At 35.3% G+C, this 22,366-nt stretch overlaps 1 protein-coding gene across 3 annotated transcripts in view; it reads right to left on the bottom strand.

Moving 5' to 3' along the window:
- Hira (histone cell cycle regulator-like protein) overlaps positions 1-22,366 on the bottom strand; it is a 429,854-nt gene that overhangs the window by 162,425 nt on the left and 245,063 nt on the right. For all 3 annotated transcript variants that reach the window (XM_090400974.1, XM_090400975.1, XM_090400976.1), the window contains one exon: positions 14,625-15,456. In XM_090400974.1, coding sequence (XP_090257100.1) covers positions 14,625-15,456 — 832 coding nt within the window. The remainder of the gene's footprint in view (positions 1-14,624; positions 15,457-22,366) is intronic.

Raw genomic sequence — 22,366 nt, 5'->3', positions numbered from 1 at the left:
TATTTTGAGTTCTATTTGCCTGAACTTCAAATTCCTATCTACTAACACTCCAAGTCCTAGCCTCATCAGTTTCTTCAAGGATAATCCCACCAATATAATACTACATTGGATATCTAATCATGCCAAAGTGAATGAACTTTACATTTATTGACTGAACTGACATCTATTTTCCGAAGCCCACAAGGCCAGCATATTCAAATCATTCTGCAAGTACTCCATATCAGCAACATTCCTGATTACCCTACCTATCTTTACATCATCAGCAAATAGTCATAGGTCACTTATCAAATCTTTCCCAATATCATTAATGTATAGATTGAATAACAGTGAACCAAGCACTGATCCTTGTGGTACACCACTGGTTACCTTAAATCTTGCAGACTCATATCCCAGATATACCACTTTTTGATATCTGTCAGTCAGCCATCCTCTTATTCATGCTAATATTCTATAACCCAAACCCATTTTCTTTAATTTATACAGCAGTTTGCCATGCTGTATTCTGTCAAAAGCCTTAGCAAAATCCAAAAGTATCATGGTGAATCCATTTCCCCCTTGTCTAGTTCAATGGTAACATTGTTATAGAATGTGAGCAAGTTGCTAAAACATGACCTTCCCTTGGTAAACCCATGTTTATCATTGCAAAGTAGATATTCATTGTCAACCCATTTCTGAATGCGAGCACTAACCAATTTTTCCAAAATCTTCACCACCACTCCTCAGATACTAATTGGTCGATAGTTGGATACCTCAGTCGTTGCACCACCCTTATGCAATGGAATTACCATACATTCTTTCCATTCCTGCAGAATCTTCCCTGTTCTGAAACTCATATTAAACAGCCTGGTCAAGGAATAGCCAGATCAGCTGAACACTCTTTTAGCACATGTGCTGATATCCCCATCAGTCCCTATTAGTGAATTCTTATTCAGTTTGTGCAACAGTTCTAATACTTCATACACCTGAATTTCTTCATTCAGTGAAGAGGTAGCAGTGAGCTCAATGTTGCGTACACCAGGTTTATAGCTTTTAACAAAATGGCCACTCATTAGTGAACAACCTCTTCTGCATCTGTAACCCTCATGCCATCTGCATTTAAAAGAGTTATTCTTTCATTTACTTGCAGCGTATCTATAGAATTCTTGTGGGTTGTCATTAGCACACACAGCCAGTTTCTTTTCATACTCGGACTGCTTTCTGTACAACAGTTGACTATTCTAGCCTGCTGCTTATAATTTTCATTAATGCACATCATCCTTATGCACACAGTATTCCTTCCATATCTTCCTTTTCTTACAAATCTCTTGCTTAATAAGATTACAAATCCATTTGACACCTACCCTATTTCTTCTTCGAACTCTCAGGACACACACTGATATTGCATCATTTAAGTATTGTTTAAATGCTTCCCATGCATTGTCGATATTCTTTCCATCCATCAACCGAATCCATTCCATTTTTGAGATGCCCCGGAGATAGTTGGTCATCTCCGGGGCATCTCAAAAAAAGATGGTCAAGGACATTAAAAAAGCACAATCTTGTGACCACCTATAAACCACACAAAAAGCTAGCAGCCCTTATCCGCTTTATATTTACCTGGAGTTTACCAGGTACCCTGCAGCTGCAACCTTTCCTCTTATGGACGAACAGCCAACATCTGTATATCAGGGTACCAAGATTACATCCAATTCCACTACTACGTTTTCTCAGAATTGTCAGACCATGTCCTGCATACCTGGCACAGGATCCGTCGGAAAATTCAAAGCAAATTCAACTTCGAGAGACTTTTCCTCGAATCAGCTGCAGCTCTCACCAACTATCTCAAACTAAACAAATATGGTTGTATCAGACTCCCCCCCTCATATGGGAAACCCTCATCTGCAGACGGTCAGCATAATAGCCAAGAACCCCTAACTGAAGCCAATAAGTGGCATAATTGTAGGGATTAGATCTTCCTACATCTCTCGGGTTTTTCTTCATTACTGAAATGTGCTTGCATGCACATGTTTAAAACAAGTGTATTAATCCCTGACGATGCTGATTTGACTTCAGCAAAATATAGGATAACATACGTTGTCAATTTCCTGAAACAATACACGATGCTGGAGAATCAACGTATAAGTAAACATGAGGATCGAAATAAGTGAGCATTCAAAGCACTTCAAAAGAACAAATTTACAAACAGGAGCATGAGAAAAAGCACAAAAGTGATTATCGTTTTCAATATTTTCTGAAATGTACCCTTCATGAAGGGATATATAGCATACTATGACAAACCCAACACAACAAAGCTTTCACTATTAATTTTCTTCATGGTTATTCTATAATTTGTTAGGTATCTATATAGTCATGTACTCTTCTCTCCCCCCCCCCCCCATCACTCTCCTGACTACATCAACCTGAATCATCCCACTGATACAGTGGGGAAAAAATTTTTTTTTTTCATTATTACTCTTATTTTAGTCCACTTGAAGGTAGATACATTTCTGGCATGTGGTATCCCCCTATGGAAACAAACTGCTGTTTGCTCATCTCTCTCTCTCTCTCTCACACACACACCTCCAGAAATTTACTTGTCACAAGTGAGTTATCAGGAGAGACAAGTGACAAGTGAATTTTTAGCCTTATTTTAAATGCATTTAAAATATGTTATTTTCTTTGTATAATTATACTTCTTTTTAAATTTTAAAACATCATCTCATTCCTTGATAAGTTATTTGATCATGGGTGGCTGCAATGAATTTATTTTTACTTTCCAGAGAGTTGGAATAAAACTTGTCGATCTGGAATCTTTAATTTGAACACTACAGCATTCCCTCTAAAAGAACCACAAAAACACTTCAACAGTTGTCCTGTCAACATTTCATTATTATTATAATTTCGTGACACCTCCAAGGAGTCTGAAGACTCATTGAGGGAGGACATCTACTCTACAGCTCTCCGACTCCACCACTACTCCGAACCTCTACTACCATCATCATCTACATAAATATCATCTACTGCCCACACCACTAGTATTTTCTGTCTGCAAATTGGGTGTATTCTGAAGGGCCGATTTGTCTATATGTGGGATGAAAAACCCAAGTTTCCAGGAGAAAAAACCCTGCTACCTCTGTATGAGATCGGCTAACCCACCTTCAATTTAAAAAATCCATATAAAAATTCCTCTCATCACGATGAGAATCGAAGTTGGTTCTTTTCCAATTGAAGGGTGCAACGTACTGTCATTCTTCCAATTGCATTATGGAGGTGCTTATAACCAGTGGCGAGCTATAAGGGACTCGTTCGTTAAATTTTTCTCAAATTTGCGAGTCCCTTGTTCTTCTTGTTTAATAGTCTTGTAGAACTAGAAAACACCACAGTGGAATGTATACATGCTACTATAACTGCTACTTTAAATTCATATGGATTTTCTGAAATCAAATGAAAAATCATTTCATTTCATTTTGTTCTGATGGAGCTAGTGTAATGTTAGGAAACAAATCAGGTGTTGCAATCAAACTTCTACAAAAATTTCCCAACATTGTGATTTGGCATTGCGCTCATCATTTACACTTAGCATTAGACGATTCGATAAAAAAACATTAAAGAAATAAATCATTTTGAAATATTTATGGATAAATTATATGCTTTTTATTATCAATCACCAAAAAATCAACGAGAATTAAATACGATTGCAAAAGACCTAGATATCGAAATTTTAAAGATCGGCTGTGTGTTTGGACCACGATGGGCAGCTTGCAGTTTATGAATGGTTCTTGCTTTGTGGAGAAATTACCCAGCTTTATGCAAGCATTTTGCATCGAATGATAAATATAAGGTTTTTTTTTTTTTTTTTAAACCGACTTCTCAATTTGGAATTTTTAAAAGATCTAGCATTAATGATTGATATCCTACAGGAATTATCATATCTGTCAGAAGCTCTCTACAAAAGTCTCAATATACAGGGTGTTCGGGATAAATTTGACATATTTATAATTAATTATATTTTTCCGTAAGTTACATGTATTAACACACACTTCTCTTCATTTAAAAGTTTGGACCCTTCTTCATTCATATACAAGATGTCAGAAAGGATGGATAGCTGGAACCCACCTGAATCATGGAAGAGAATAACTTGTATCATGATGATTCGTGCCCGCCATCAAAATAAGGATATTACGACTGCTGCCCAATGCTCCCTGAATACAGTAAAAACAATCAGGCATGAACTAGAGACTTGCAATGGTGACTACGAGGATGTAGCAAGAAGAAAGATCCCTAGCAGACGATCTGATTGCGTTCGTACAGCAGAATTCCTCACAAATCTGCAGGAACAGGTGTTGAAGAACCCTGGCATTGGAATTCGGGCTTTGTTCGTGGAGTTGCTAACTGTAGTCAAGCCCTGGATAACAAGGGTAGCCAATGGTAGGCCGTATGTATGGCAGCAGGATTCGGCCCCTTGCCACACCTCTGGGAAAAGTCAAAAATGGTTGTCTGAAAATTTCTACGACTTCACCAGTCCAAATGTTTGGCCTCCAAACTCCCTAGACCTTAACCCCATGGATTATTTTGTATGGGGCGCAGTTGAAAAAGACACCAATCGCACTTCCAGTAATACAAAAGCCCAGTTAATGGATAAAATTAAAACAGTTTTTGCGGCCCTTCCCAGGGAGACTGTAGCATCAGCTTGTTCGAGGTTCCGAAGCAGAATTGAAGCTGTGATCGATGCTAATGGTGGTTATTTTGAGTAAATCTTGTTGATAGTATTGTAATTAACTCTGCCTGTAATGTTTTTTTGTCAATTCATTAAATTTAATAGATACAAAGAAGATTTTCTTTTTCCTTACGAAACTGTCAAATTTATCCCAAACACCCTGTAAGTATTATAAGGACTAAGTTAGGCCTTTTTTTTTTTTTTTCCCCTCGACGATGTGAGAAAATTTCCATAGCTCACCACTGCTTATAACATAACTGAGAACTTTAAACGTTTTTGTTTTCTTTCTATATGAAAGACTTCATAAATCTCCACTATGGAGTTCTAAAAATTCCACTAATTTCCTCACTGTATTATAGTGCTCTTTTCACTCTACACATGCTCCACTATACATCATAGTTCTAGTTATCATTTCAGTCATGAAGTGAGAAAAATGAGCTGCCATTATGTATACAATTTACTTGAAAGCAATAGATCTCACAAGAGCTTTTTCATGTCATGAATATATTTAAATTAAATTACAATTATCATTTCCAAAAAATAAATGTTATAATCAAATCAATGCATTCATTTAATTCAGTATTAACCTTACACATATATACAGTATGCACAATATACGTTATAGACAATCTATTATTAAAATTAAATTAAACTTTAATAAATATTTTCCGATATTTCGGCAACGTCACGTTGCCATTTTCTAAAGGAACCTACAAAAAAGTTACATGCACGTAGGCACTACAACACAGAAACTGGGAATGAAGAGATGAAGCTATTGTCCTCCTAACAGTCATGATGGTGCCCTCTAGCAGGCTAAGTAGGTGTTCTTGGCCATTGGGCTGAAGGTCTGCAGATGTAGGCTTTCAATCTCTTCATTCCCAGTTTCTGTGTTGTAGTGCCTACGTGCAAGTAACTTTTTTGTAAGTTCCTTTAGAAAATGGCAACGTGACGTTGCCGAAATATCGAAAAATATTTATTAAAGTTTAATTTAATTTATATCCTTAACTATGTTGTTCTATTCCTTAAGTGTTTGAATAATGCATAACCAACGTATAAGCCTGTCTAAATAAGCTTAGGACAATACTATATTATAATTGTGCATCTATTATTTAAAACAAATCAGTTGTACTTTTATTAAAATATCATTTCATTAATAAAATAAACCAATAATTATAAATACAGAAATTAAAAAAGACACAATCTAATTAAATATCATAGTACTCTATACATCTTATTCTTCCAACACCTTAACCTCCAAGTAGATGCACAATTATAATATAGTATTGTCCTAAGCTTATTTTCAAAGCTCATAACTTGAATTAGCTAATCTAGCTTAGATGTAATTAAATACTTGACATTTTACACAATGAAAATACTTTTTAATAGTGTTATTTAAAAAATACAATTATCTTTCAAAGACATCATGTGACTGAGTATCATCTAAAGTAAGTCTGGCTCCACAGCAAGTGCTACCTACATGACAGTTTTCATGAATTTTATTAGTTTTCTTTCTAAAATTAGTTTAATTTTAATAGAAATTACCATTTATGGTTAATTTATGTAAATTCACTCTTCGCTATGAACAACAATAAACAACAGAACATAAACTGAGTTCTGATATACATTTTAAACCCCGTGTTAAAGAAAAGCATATTTCAGTATAATTATGTGAAATGTATAATGAGAATTAAAGAATGTATTATTTATTTTGTCATCAAAACATTTAATATTTTAAAACATCACCTATAACAATATTTATATGAAATAGACTGATACCTTGAGTATTCATAATATAATGCATTACAACACCAAACGAACCAAATCATATACGGTGGTGCCACGCAATTCGACACTAATCCGTCGCCGAACTAACGTTGAATTGCAAAACCGTCCAATTGCGGGACAATATTTCCCATACAAGTCTATGGAAAATAGATTAATCCATTGTCGGACCCCCCCATATCACTTCCCCCCATTAGGGGGAGGAGTGGGAGAGAAACACCATATTATTTACTTTACGTATTTTACTACTGTATAACACACTAAATTATACACTATTGTATACACAATACATACAATCCATTGAGCCTTAGATGTTGAAAGGGAGTCTTCTTTATCCTGTTCTACCTTTACTCATTTCCTTTTGCTTGAACAGAGATGAGGAACTGATTAAGGGTGGACTGTCTCTCCCTCTTTTTCAAGACAGTTTTGAAGTGATTGCATGATGGTTTTGTTGAACAAGTCTGTCATTCTGCTCGCATCAGCAGTGTTGGGATGCCATTCCAAACAAACAGACTGCACCTTCTCCCATTGGAATAAAACTTCTTTAATGGCAGCTGTTGGCAGTGGCCCTTTTTCCCTGCCATCCTCTTCTTAAGGTCAAATTCCTCTTTCTCTCTCCTTTGTTTGCTGTTCGTTGGGTGCTCTGAGTTTTTCCATGGTCAGATCATCATCGCGAACCCCCACAAGCTCTTCTACATCAGCCTCATCTATGTTGAGAAATCATTTTGATTTTCTCTGCCATCAAAATGATCTCTAGCATGGCAGCAGATGTGTCTGATTCTCCAGCTGCTTGGTCTGCACTGTTGTCATCCTGAGAAAAATTAGGAACGAGTTTCTTCCATAATGCACGAAGGGTTCTCTGTGTCACTCCATTCCAGGCAGTTTTAATAAAGGAAATGGGGTGGAGAATGTTGAACTCGGTCTTTCAGAAGTCCTTCAGTGTCTTGTCAGAAGAGTGAGTCACTTCAAAAAGCCATGAGAACAAAGCTTTGGTGTAAAGCTTTTAAAACACACAATCACTTCTTGATCCATGGGTTGGATCAGTGACGTGTTTGGAGGCAAGAACTGGACTTTGATGAAGTCAAAGTCAATTTCAAGAATGTCCTCTAAGTCTTGAGGGTGGGCACTGGCATTGTCAAGGATCAGCAATGCTTTCAAAGGCAAATTGCTGTCAGTGAGGAACTTCTTCATGCTCGGGGCAAACACCTCAAAAATCCAATCTTTGAAAACTTGCTGGTCTACCCAAGCTTTTGCACTGGATTTCCAACATCACTGGCAGTTTGGACTTAATGATTTTCTTCCCAAACCACCAAGGATTTTCTGAGTGGTAGACCAGAAGGGGGCTTTAGTTTCAAGTCTCCGTTTGCATTTGCTGCCAATAACAAGGTAAGCCTCTTTCATAGGCTTATGTCCTGGGAGCTTCACTTCTTCTTGTGTGATGTAAATTCGATTTGGCAAGTGCTTCCAAAATAACTCAGTTTCATCTCCATTAAAAATTTGCTGTAGCAGATAGCCTTCCTCCCTGATTAAATCTTCAAAAGTTTTCACAAACTTTTCTGCAGTCTCTTTATCTACACTAGCAGCTTCCCCCTCTCTGAGAACACTATGGATGCCTGTTCTATATTGGAATCTGTGAAACCAGCCTCGACTTGCTTTGAATTCCTCAGTTTGATCTGAGGTACATCCTGGAATTTTCTTCTGCAATTCTTCAAAAATTAACCTAGCCTTCTCACAGATCATTGCCTGAGTTACTGGATCTCCCTTCATCGGTCTTTCTCTAATTCATGTGATAAGCAGCTTTTCCATTCTATCATTGATTGAAGATCTATTCTTGTCAGAAATCTTCACTGCACCAGCAGACACCCTAGCACCATAATCTTCTCTCTCTGTTGTCAAAAACCTGCCACAGTTGACCTTGGAACACCATACGCTTGAGCTACATCTCTAATTGTTCTACCTTTCTGCACTTTATCTACAATTTCTTTCTTCTTCTCTATGCTCAACAAGTATGCTTCTTTCCTGAATTATTCCTCTGTTCACTTCTCTTCGGACCCATTCTTAAATTTCACTCAAAAAAATAATAACTGTGGATGCACAAAATTTTTACTTTCTGTAAAATGCAGAATTGAAAATTAGCACAAACAACACGAGCAAACACCAACACAGCCCAACAAAATATGACAAATAACAAATGACACTGCATAATTCCATGCATGCACACATGTGCCGGCCTGCAAATTCAACTGTCAAATTACAGGACATTGAATATATATATATATATAAATATATTAGAATTCATATTTACTTGGTTAAAATGATATGAAAATTAATAAAGTTTAAATGACTAAACACCGAGAATAAAGAATGGGGTTTAATAGGAACATTACTACTTTCGTTGATAAAACAACTTCTTCAGGTGTCCAAGTACAAAGAATTATATACAAAACAACAACAACAGATCTATTAAAAACTGCAGTACAGTTTAAACTGGAATACGTGCTATAGTTCCAGCTGTATGTAACTGCATGTGTGAGATATTGCGAGAATGCTAGTACTGGATAGCAGAAAAGTGCGCATCAGATAAATTGTAGCAGAGGCTACTATTCATGTAGGTTGAATCGAGTGAAATTTCTTTAGATTCGAGAATATGTCTCTCAAGAGTTCATAACATTTATGCATGTTTGAAGTTTGAGACCAGTCTATAAGATGTTGGCGGCCTTCGTCGGAGTTTATTGAGAATAGGACGCAGCTGGAGAGAGAGCGCTAGCTCGAGTTCTGTTGTAGGAAATATCTCTCGTGTTCCTCAACATGGAAAAGGATAGATTTATCAGTCTGTCTGTAGTAAAGCTTTCCACAAAACCAAATAATCTTGTAAACTCCTGGGTACTGAAGAAAGTGATGTTTTTCTTTAGGTCGACTGAGGATGGAATGGAGTTTAGAAAACGTAGTGAAACATGTTTTGATGTTGAACTTCTTAAGAATTTTAGCCAGTTTGGGAGAGAGGGCACTAATAAAAGACAAAGAGATATACGCTCTGGGGGAGGAGGAGTCTTCCATAGCAGGTTGACGATGGCGGAAAAGAAATTTCTCAATATTTTTTAGAGTGAAGCCATTGTTGAGAAAGGTCCTTTTTAGTAAATTAAGTTCATTTTGAAGCTCTATCTCGTCTGATAATAATGATCTGGCTCGATGTGCCATGGTGGAGATAATGCCAAATTTCTGTGGAGGGTAGTGATGGGAGGATGCATGAAGGTATCTGTCTATATGTGTAGGCTTTCTGAAGATGGAGATTTTGATGTTGTCAGAGCATCTTGTAAGTTTTAAGTCTAAAAAAGCAAGACAACTGTTGATTTCTAGTTCATAGGTGAATTTAATCTTGTGATGAAAGTTGTTAAGATGATCCCGAAAAATATTAAGGTTATCTAGGCCATGCGCTCAAATGAGAAAAACACTATCAATAAAACGCAGCCAGATTTTAGGTTTTAGCAGCGACAAACTAATTGCTTTTTCTTCTAAGTCTTCAAGAAATATATTTGCTAGTACCAGGGAGAGCGGGCTGCCCATAGCTAAACCTGAGTTTTGTTTAAAGATCTTGTCCTCGAATCTAAAATATCCTGAGTTGACACAGTGGGAGAGTAAGGCGAAGAATTTCTTAGATAATTTGTTCTTGAGGAGATTGAGAACTTCCTGGGTTGGAGCATTTGTGAAAAGAGACACTATGTCAAAACTTGCCATTAAATCTGAATTGTTTAGTTTGAGGGCTTTGATCTTCGAAACGAAGTCAGCTGAATTTTTTATATAAGAAGAAGTTTTCCCTGTTAGGTGTCTTAAGGAAGAGGCGAGATATTTAGACACGTTGTAAGTTGGTGAGTCGATACCTTCAACTATTGGTCTTAGCGGGGTATGGATTTTATGGATCTTTGGAAGACCGTATAATCATGGGATTAAAGGGTGAACAAATCTGAGAGAAAGACGAATGTGCCTTGGTAATTCTGAAGTAGTTTTTAGAAGATTGTTGGTCCTGTTATGAAATTCTCTTGTGGGATCATTATTAAGTAAGTGTCTGTCTCCAATAATTCAAGTATTTTGTTGCGGTAGTCAGTTTCATTCAGGATGACTGTGGTATTCCCTTTATCAGCTGGAAGAATTATGATATCTTTATTCTTCTTTAAGTTGTTAATGGCTAATCTTTCACCATGAGAAATGTTATCAGTAGAGGGTCTAGCATTATTTATTGTGAATATAGCTTTCATACGTAGAAGATTTGCTTCTTGGGTTAGCAGTGAGGATGATGCAACTTTTTCTATCTTTGTGAGGAAAAGTTCTTTTGGAATGGAAGTAGGTGCGAGAACGAAACTGAGGCCCTTTGCAAGAACACTTTCTTCCGCCGATGAAAGAGAATGGGAAGGTTTGTTTATAACTACTTTTTTTGAAAAGGTAGAAGTGTAATGAGATGAGGAACGATCTTGCGTGCGTCTAAGATAATAGAACTTTTTGATAAGTTTAATTTTATTTGCGTTTTGGGATATTGAAGCTCAAAGAGCACTAATTTCTTTTGTTTTGTTCCAAGACAAATTGTCTACAGAATTACTTAAGCGGTTTTCTAGTAAAGTCTCCTTAGAGAAAAAAGAAGCTAGGTTGTATTTGGTGTCTGCGATACATTCTGACAGAAGTTCCAGTTTAGCCTTGTTGTAAATTCTCTGAGCCCGAGTTGTGTTAATTGATTCCTTGAAATTAAGAAACGAGGAATGCTGGATTTGCACACTTACATCTTTTAAGGAAGACTAGTCTGTTGATGAATAATCCAATGCTTCTGAGAGTTTGGCATTATCTCCACCCTGGCACATTGAGCCAGATCATTATTATCAGATGAGATAGAGCTTCAAAATGAACTTGATTTACTAAAAAGGACCTTTCTCAACAATAGCTTCACTCTAAAAAATATTGAGAAATTTCTTTTCTGCTATCGTCAACCTACTATGAAAGACTCTTCTTTCCCCCAAAGCGTATATCTCTTTGCCTTTTATTAGTTCCCTCTCTCCCAAACTGGCTAAAATTCTTAAGTTCAACATCAAAACATGTTTCAATATGTTTCCTAAACTCCGTTCCATCCTCAGTCGACCTAAAGAAAAACATCACTTTCTTCAGTACCCAGGAGTTAACAAGATTATTTGGTTTTGTGGAAAGCCTTACTACAGACAGACTGATAAATCTATGCTTTTCCGTGTTGAGGAACACAAAAGAGATATTTCCTACAACAGAACCCGAGCTAGCGCTCTGTCCAGCCACATCCTATTCTCAATAAACTCCAACATCTTATAGACTGGTCTCAAACTTAAAACATGCATAAATGTTATGAACTTGAGAGATGTATTCTCGAATCTAAAGAAATTTCACTCGATTCAATCCACATGAATAGTAGCCTCAGCTACAATTTATCTGATTCGCACATTTCTGCTATCCAGTACTGGCATTCCCGTGATATCTCACTCTCTCTCTCTCACACACACACAGTTACATACAGCTGGAACTATAGCACATACTCCAGTTTAAACTGTATTGCAGTTTTTAGTAGATCTGTTGTCATTATTAATGTTTCTGTCATTTTTTGAATATAATTCTTTGTACTTGGACACCTGAAGAAGTTGTTTTTTCAACGAAAGTAGTAATGTTCCTATTAAATCTCATTCTTTATTATTCTCCGTGTTTAGTCATTTAAACTTTATTAATTTTCATTTATGTGTGTGTGTGTGTGTGTGTGTGTAATGTTTATTAACTAGCTTATGTTTTGCTGGAACCAGCATCTTCAGAGCACAAAACAGAATATTACAGTTTACACATGACAATGAGTACGTGAACAAATCAGATTCAGATTATAACAGACAAAAGATCTAAAGACCTAATTTGGTGCCCTCTAATGTTGTAAAAAAGAAGTATTACAGTTGTGCTTGAGTTGATTTTAAGATAAGTCTCATAATTTTTTGGCAACATAGGCACAAATAAGTCTCTGCTGTCTAGTTCCTCATTTTGATATTTGCCAACGTTACTGTACTTGATGTTGGCTGCCAATCAAGATTTTCATGTTTAGTGTTGAACACTATATTCACTCCTTCCCTTCACCAGATCATTATGGCTATTTAGAAGAGCATCACTCGTTTTTGTTGTCTATTGTTTCAGTAATATTAGTTATATTGACATGGCACTTGTGTAATTCTTCTGCCAGTTCCACTTCTTTTTTAGTGGTGTGTTTTATGATGATGGTGCCTATAATGAATTCTGCTGATATTGAGTAGGAGTTTGTTCCAGTAGCTGACTTTTTACTGTTCACCCTGCTGTTTCAGTCTCTAATAAGATTGACTATAACTTTCTTCTTTATTTTTGATGCGTTCCCCTAATGTGATCCAAAAAATTCCTCTATTTCTTTCCCATTAGAAATGTGATAACAATAGCATAAGTTAATCTTTGACTAATTTCCCAACACAGTTGACTCTCAATATAGAGAATGACACAGTGACCACAAGAACAGTTTATTATAACAGATAGTTTGCTATTGTGAATTGACTTTATAATGTGTGTGTGTGTGCAGGCACAAAGTGAGTAAGTATCTTAGAAGATTGAAATACAAGGTCTGACAATATTGAAGTCCTGACAGATCATAGATTAATTTGGAAGAAAATTGTTAACAGGAAGTTGGTAATGATGTAACCATTTCATGTAGTACTATTATATCCTGTACGCCTACTGAGGGTATATATCAGGAATATGATGATGAAAGCCATTTAGTTTTTTATCCCCTATTTACATAACTTTTCCACATACTTACAATTTTACTCAGAAAACTCACTCAAGTTTTTTGAAGAAAGAGAAGGCTATGAATGTGATATGTTTATGCCAGGATAAGCTGGATGTGAAAGAAGGGAAATCAGAATATCAAAAGTAAGAGTGAATGAAGAATGTGATATACTCTCCCCAAATGCCACTACTTCTGTGCAAAATTTTAACCTATAATTTAGTATCATGCATATGATATAGGTATGTGAACTATGTAATACTGCAATATATCATAATCTGACTCTTACTGAAAATTATATCTATATATTACACTGTTTACATATTAAATTTCCTGAATTAATACTTTTTACACTTTTAGTGAAACATTTGCTAATTTTAAGAAAGCTGTAGAGCAGTAGATGTACTTGTAACACTACTAACTCTTTCTTCCTGTTCAATATTCATTGCGCATCTTTTTATAAATGTGAAAAGTTCACTTTATGCAGCTTTCAGTGCATTGCAATAATGACCACTGACTAGCTACTAAATGAAATACAAATTTTCAAAATTTGTGTTAAATCGTAATTTCTTTTCCAATTTTCCCCAGTAGTTTTGCACCAGTTATCTTTTGCAAAATCTCAGCTTTCCATCCATAAGAAGCAAGTAAGTTTTCTGTCTCTGTGACCTTTAGCAGCCAAATCTTGCTGCAAAATGAGTATGTATGCCAAGAAGATGCATCTGAATATTGAGAAGTGTTCATTTGTCTAATTGCTAATTCTAATTTCTCTGGTTCAGCTAAGCCACTATACTAATTTTTTTTTGTTTTTTATTCCTTTTGTTCAATAAGGAATGAAGAATCTATGTTCAATAAGGAATGAAGAATCTATAGATGAATTTTTATGCATAATACCCCTAATAGGAGATTCTATATAATTTTCAAAAAACTAGAGCATTATTTTTTCTGTTACAAATTGAATTTTCTTGTACAGCTAAAAAAAGAGAGGTAGTATAAATGGAATTGCTTAAAAAATATTACTCTCTCTCTCACACACACACACACACTTATTTTTAAAGTCCTACACAATGGAAAAGTCCCATCTTGATATCCTGGACCATTTTCAGGTTAAAGAAATTTTAAATATGCTTTTGGAAAATTCCCCCCCCCCCCCCCAAAAAAAAAAATTCTGACAACTTAAACTCAATTTGTTGTGTGTGCCAAAAGTGATTTTTGTGTAAAATTTCAACCTTCCTAGACCTGAACAAAGTGAGTAAACATTTTGATCAGTCAACCAGTCACATGGAAGATGCATATATCTAACGACAATTAGATCTTAATTGAATACATCATCTAAATTTATATATTAAAAACATTTACCTTGGGTTCAGGAGGTGTTATTTGAGAAGTTGCCTGATTATGGGTTGAGTGGTTAAGGGCAGCCATGGTAGTGATGATTGCAGATACAGTAGAAGTAGTAATGGCAACAGTTGGCATTGGCATGATAGTAGCTGTGGTGCTGGTTGCTGTTGTTGTTGTAATAACTGCGGGAGTAATCACAGAATTACTAGTTACATTTGCAGGAATAGCAACAACATTTGCAGGAGTAGTGATGGTATTGACAGAAGATGTGGGAGTGGTGATGGGTGTTGTATTAATGGCAGCAGTAGTTGTGACAGTAGCACTAGTTGTAACAACAGTTATGGTATTCGAAACAACAGTACTAATAACATCAGCAGCACTAGTAACAGAAGCAGTTGAAGTAGTAGTAGAAGAAGTAGTTGTAGTAGTATGGACAGTAGTTACAGCACCAGAAGTAGTGGTAATACCAGTAGTAGTCGTGGCAGCAGATGCACTATTATTTACAATAGAAGCACAATTATTAACAGGAGTGGCAGTACTAGTAGTGGTGGTAATGTTGGTAGTTGCAGATGTAGTAGTAGTAGTAGCAACAACAGTAGTAACAGCAGGAGGAGGAGTGGAAGCAGTTGTAACGGAACTAGTGGTAACAGTAGCAGGAAAAGTAGTAGTCACATTTGTATTTGGAGTTACTACCAAGGTTGTTGCATCCAAAACAGGTTGTGCTGTTACTGTAGGCTGAGCAGTACTAACAACAGTTTCGTCTCTCTTTTCAATGATGATTTTACTCTTGCTTTCAGAAGAGGAACTGAAAGTTGGACTACCTCGGGAATTGAATGGAAGTGGTATATCTCTATAAAAAAGAAAATGAAAGAAAGTTAAGAGAGGAACAAATAAACGTTACATATTTTAAACAAAGCAATATAAAACCCTCCAGAATCTGATATTTTTAAATGACCTGATCAAAGTTTAAAAATGAAGCAAGAGCATTTAATAACGAAAGCAAACATGACAAGGTGGATGCTTTTTTTTTCCCAGAATAAAAACAATCAACTTTAAACAATGATTATCTGTATACATGTGCAACAGTGCATCTTCCCATGACAGTTATGTTGACACAGGATCCAAAGTAACAATGCTGCCATTATCATTTATTTATGCTTATGTCAAAACAATTCAGATCATGAAGCTTGTTTTTGTATGTGTGTGTCAGTTCCATACATGAGAGGTCCCAAGACCTATGATACCATGTAGGACAAGTGGTTAGAAGAAAGAAAGAAATTTATTATTATTTGAAAACCTGGCAGTTGTAATCATAGGAGAAAAAAGCATGGGGGAAGATTGTTAAAATAGAGCGGAGGTGAAAGAAATGAAGGTAGAGAATGAGAAGTTGGTTTGATGGGCTTTGAAATTAACTGTATATGGGTGTTGGCTAGCAGTTGGTTGTGTTCATATATGAGTATGAGGAAAGTAGAAGGATGGCAGTAGCCTATTCAGCAGAGCAGCACCTATGGAAATGTCTTCTACATGCATTTATATGCAGCAACAGAGCATCTGTTGGAAAGTGACAGAAGGGAGTCAGTGAGAGAGGTCATCAAGAATTCTGAGAGAATGTTTACATGGTCCCACAAATGTGGAACCAGTATTCTAAGGTTGTGTGGAACTGTTCATTCTAAACAGATTAAAGTTTCCCAACAGTGGAAAGACTTCAGTATAAGACTAGCTAAATTACTTAACTAAACAACTAACTAGTCAACAAAAAGAACTGTGACACCCTTTAGTGATATTGTGTAGAACTAATTCCTTTATGTCAAATTTCCAGTACAGATTAATCATAAAGTGTGCCCACTAATCATTAGGTTGCAAACCTTATCACATTTACAATGCACACTGAATATAATTATAAATATCCAGGGTACTCATTATTAACATCACTGCTTTGAGAAAAGTGGTTCATTCATTCAAAGACGTGAGATCTGAATAAGCACATCATTCAATAAATCTCTGATTTTTTTAAATACATTTCATTTTCTAAATCAATCAACAAAGGCGTCATCATTTCTGACACAAACAAAACTTTAATTAGTAAACAAGATTCATGCCTAATTGGTTATCAGATATTATGCTGATTTAAAGAAAGAAAATCATATTTATATAAATCAGATATTGCTGTACATCTCCTCGTTGGAGATTAAACAGCAAAGTTGGAAATGGTTATCCAACATTCAGAAATGTTTGGGGAAAATTTTGGAGAAAAGAGCAAAGCTAATAATAATGGTAAGTACCTGCTAGATTTCTTTTCATGACATGGACTAATTATTACTAACATCATGTTCCAACATAAAAATATGCACATTCACATGGAGAGAAGATGCAAGAAATAAGCGGTCTCATTGACTATGTTATAGTTGATAGTGGTTTTCCCACTGGTTCAGGACACAAGGATATACAGAGGATCTGAAACTGGAAGTGATCACCATTTAGTCTTCAACAAGATAAAATTCAATTTCATTTTGAAGAGAAGAGTGTGTAAGAAAGTTTTAAAATGAATCAAAGTTGAGCAGCTTTTAGATGTGAACTGTGAACAAAAATATACATTGTTCAAGAAAAAAAATGAAAGAGTTTGAAAACAAGAACCAAACCCTTTGAAACTCAGTGGCAATCCCTAATGGAAACTGACTGATTCAGCCAGAGAAGCATGTGGTGAGGCTGTCTGGAAGGATAGAAAAATCAGAACTCCATGGTGGCCAAGGAAGTTAAAGGGCAGTGAAGGAAAAGAAGAAAGCATGTCAAAAGTTCCTGACATGTAAATCATTTTGTGCTTTTACAGAATACAGAGAAAAATGTAAGAAAGCAAAGAAATGCGAAAACAAGTCATGGGAAGACTTTGGTAAGACCACAGAAAATAAATATCAGAAAGGGGACAAAATATTCTAGAAGCTATTGAGAAAGCTTACACGCCTGTTACACTCAACAGGCATGCAAGCAGGAAAATATATCAATACTTGAAGTAGAAAAATCCATCTAAAACCTGAAATGTGGAAAGGCTGCTGGAGTATTCGACCAGAAATGCTCATGTATGGAGATATTAAAAAAAAAAACAGTTTTACAGTGGCTATACTGAATAATTCAGAAGGCTTGGACAGGTGGTTGAATTCCAGATGACTGGAGTAGAGTTCTCATAGTACCACCTATAAAAAGGGAAATAAAACAATGCGAGAATTACAAAAGTATTTCTCCAGGGCCCCAGAAATCCACTTGCTCACTACACAGACGAGTAAACAGAAACAAGTGGCAAGTGAATTTTTGGCCTCGTTTTAAATGCATTTAAAATATGTATTTTTTTTGCATAATTTATTTTATTTTATTAAATGTCTTGTTCTGTTGGTTGCCAATGAATTCATTAGAGGTTTTATTTCCAGTTGGATATAAAACTTCTTGATCTGAAATCGTTAATTTGAATACTACGGCATTCTCTTTTAAAGAATCATTGAAACAGTTGCAATTTTAGTTACTGATTATCTTATGTAGGCAGATTATCTTCACTTTCTTCCCTCCTTTTATCTCCTTTAAGGTTCACTCCAACTGTTCTTCTGTTGCCGTTGTCATAATACCATGGTTGATAAGTTTTAAACATTTTTCTTTTAATATGAAAGACTTCATAAATATTTCTTTCAAGTTCCAAAATTTAATTTCTCTCACAGCAAGAGTATAGGGTTCTTTTTACTCCACTCATGCTCCACTACATGACAAACTTCCAGTTTTCAATTTAGTCATGAAGTGATAAAAATGAGTTGCCATTATGTGTTATAGTTACACGTAATCACTACAGTTAGTGTTTTGAAAACTCAAAACATAAATTAGCTGTATGCACGACAGCATTCAAACCAATTTTAACTTGTGGATCTGAGAAAGATTAGGGGAGTGAACAGATGGTATTAATGATAATATCATATAAAAAACAAGGATATTAAGAAAGAACTTAACATTGTTAGAATGCAGGAATATCTTAGCAGAGCTATCTCAGGTGGTAGAGTCACTTAAACAGAATGGAAGAAGAAAAATTAGCAAACCAAGTGTTTTTGCCAGGCTGGCAGGAAAAAGACCTGGAGGAAAACCAAGAACAAGGTGGACTGATACAGTAAAAAGTGCCTTAGAAGACAGAAATATATGATCTGATAAAACTGGAGTCATGACAAGCACATTAATCTGGAGGAAAATTGTCGATTGAAGTTAGTAATGATGTAAGTATTCATGTAGTACTATCAATAATATGCTGTACGTCATCCTGAGGATACATATCAGTAATTTGATGACTATGATGAAATCAATGTTTCAAGCAGGATTGTAGTGACACTATTACTTAAAAGAAAGTACCCTTAAACTTTGTGGCTTCTAAAGTGTTGAGGAAACATAATGCCATAACTTCTGGTATTCCTCTTCATCAGCCTTGATAAGGTGTCTAGAGTTATCATACCAAGATTTAAAAAAAAAAAGTTTTTCAATGATTTCCTGACTTAAGGAAGAAAAGGAGGTGTGCACATGCTCCTTTTACCTACATATGAGGATATAACAATAATGTATATACTTTTCCTACAATGAGAAAGTTGGCCATTGGAGCAGCTAATCTAAGGAAGATAATTTGCTTACCGTATTTTCCAGTGTATAAGATGCACTTTTTTACCTTTTATTAAAAATTCATCTTAAAAATGGGGTGCGTCTTATATAATGAAGGTAAAGATTGTTTCCTCTTTTCAAAGTCATACACACTTCCTTTTCTGTTCCAAGATCTTTGTAGGCGGTTAATGGTGCAATCAAATTGATGCATGACCTTCATGTGACTTCTAGCGCGTCATTGGCTAAGAACAGGGAGTCCCTATTCAAGTTTCATAATATCTTATCCGAGTAATCAGTTACCGATGTTTATCAGTACTGAGTTGATGTGTTGAGATATTTTGTGTTGGGTTTTAGGTTTTTTCCAGAAAATTGTATTAAATTTCTTGGTGCGTCTTATACACTGAAAAATATGGTATTTTCCCAACTGTTAGCATAAAAATGAACAATAAGAGACAAAAAAAAAAAAAAAAATTAGAATTTTGATTTGTTGAAGAGAATAAAGGCTTCAGTTTGACAATATAAATCTACTGAAATGAAAACATGTGAAAAATCCATTATTATTCCATGGTCAAAATAGCTGAAACTTATAATAATCAAAAGAAGAGCCACAAAGTTTCATTTCAGTAATGTTAAATAGACAGAAATAGGGAATATTAAACATCCAACATTTTTTCAGAGAAAAAAAAAATTAAGTTTCAAAAATTCACCAGAGAGCTTATAATGCAATCCTTGGCACTGGAGCTAAATCAGCTTGCACTACTTAAAAGAAGTATTACCCAGATGTCCGTATAGTTGTCTTCTATTATTGCTTTTGATAAAGATTTCACTGGCCTGACAGCTCTTTCAAATTGCTGGTTCTCATTAGAGACCTTAATAGAAGAACTGTAATAAGTTCTTGCCCTATTAAGGTACCTTAAATAGGTCAAGAACTCTCAATCAATGCCAAAGCAATCCAATGTCAGAGTTGCATTTTTGAAACTTTCAAAGTTTCTATTTTGTTTTTCTTCTTCAGTTAAGAAATAAGGTTAGATCCTAAACATCCCTATTTCTATCAATTTAACATCACTGAAATGAAGCTGTTTGGCTCTTCTTTTGATTATAGCAAATTTATGTACCAACTGCAAATTTACTTATGTAAAATACAACTTTCTGACAATGGATTGCTTGGGTACTGAATGAGGGGTTTCTGACCTTTTAAAGTTTCTATCTGGTCTCTGAGGAGAAATAACAAATTAAAACAGCTGTCAGGACAGTGAAACCTTTATTAAAAGCACTAACAAAATGTGACCAGAAGAATGTCAGGATAGTGCTCATGTCTTTTTAGTGCAGGCTAAGGCAACTCTGATGCAGAAGATTTCATTCTTACAAGTTCTCCAGTCAATTATCTAAATTTTTAAAGTTTTCTTTTTTTTTTTTCCCTTTTGGATATGAAATAAGGTTGGATCTTTAATACCCTCTATTTCTATCTAGCTGTAACTAAAGTTTCAAAACTAACCAGAAAAGTTATGAGATGACCTTCAATAACAGTTGTGGCATTGGTGTTCAGCCTAAGCCTTAATCAAATGCTAATAAAAGGCATTATGATACTAGGCACATTAGGTGGTAAATGAGCTTCATTGCATGGTATAATATCACCACTTTGCTGATGAGCTCAAAACAGCTAAAAATCAAGTCTGGATTCCAGAACAAAGACCTAGTTTACTTTCTCCCCCATTTCTTCCAACCTTCAATATGAGTGATGTTTTCAGAGTTATGTTACACAGAACGGAGAGACCTCAGCATTTCTTCTTTTCACGCATACAGCTTTAAAGCGGTTATTTTTGTAGATCAGCTGACAGACAACACACTGGACCAAGTTTAATAGTATAATAATTCCTCGATTAGTGCGTCATTTTTTTTTTTGATACCCAAATTCGATTAGTGCACCTCTAAAATTCGATTAGTGCGCCCATATACATTTTAAAAATAAGATATATATGGGCGCAAATCTTTGTTACAGATTTTAAAAATTTTCTATCTATACATTTTTATGGCTAACTATTTTAAAAAATCACTCACCAGAATGAAATAAAATAATTTAATTATCGATTTAAAACATTTTACAAAGTTATTTTTAATGGCATACTACACTACTTCCATGTATACTATGTTCCAAATTTCTACCGCCAAATACAACTTCTCTCATACAATCTATGGATCAGGGGATTATCGCAACCTTTAAGGCATACCACCTGAGAAGAACATTTAAACAGGCAATAGAAGCAACATTATATGACATTAGTAGAATTCTGGAAGAAATTTAATGTTAAATCTGCTACTGAAAATATTCATCAATATTGGAATGAAATTATTGCTAGCAATATGTGAGCTGTTTGGAAGCTTTTCAAATGAAATAGATAATGCTGTTGAGAAAATTGCCAACATCGGCAAGAACTGGTTTATGATGAGATTGACGATGATAACGTCCAAGAGTTAATTAAATCTCATTCTGAAGAATTGAGTGATTCTGACCTGCCAAGTTTAGATGCACAGTGGGAAGATCCCGAAGAATATGAAGAAAATTTAACCACTGATAGTCAGCCAAAGAAGATTTCACAGAAACAATTTGAAAATAATTTTCGTACAATCAAAGTTTTTAAGCAGCAATGCTTAGAGGCTGACCCTGATGAAGAGAGAAGCAGTAAAATTTGCAGAAGAGTAGAAGAGGCAATAGGGCCATACCGTCAGTCGTATGAAAAAAAAGAAACAAAATGCTCGCCAAACTACGTTAGCTCAATTCTTTTTGTTAAGAAGTAGAATAATAACATTTATATTCTGAATGTTTTATTGTCTTTCAGCTTCATGGTTTTCCTTTAACTAGGCCCTGAGACACACCTTAATTCTTTTATAAAAAAAATTAAGGTTCTAAAAGAAATTTGAGGAACGAATTATACTTTTCCCCATAGGTTATTATATTCGATTAGTGCATTTCCGATTAATGCACCTGTTTTAAGGAACGCATTAGGCGCACTAATCGAGGGATTGCTGTAATACCTTTAGAATTTTCATGTCAACTAACAAATACTTTTGCTGCTATTCTGCAAGGAGTGGTTGAATAGTGTCCAAGTACTTCCCATATGGAGTGGAGACACTGACAGAGATACAAA

This window comes from Typopeltis vanoorti, chromosome 11, assembly GCF_054136105.1.
Source record: "Typopeltis vanoorti isolate ZY-2024b chromosome 11, IOZ_Tvanoo_1.0, whole genome shotgun sequence".
Taxonomy (NCBI): Eukaryota; Metazoa; Arthropoda; class Arachnida; order Uropygi; family Thelyphonidae; genus Typopeltis; species Typopeltis vanoorti.
This window is presented reverse-complemented; position numbering and strand designations above follow the sequence as displayed.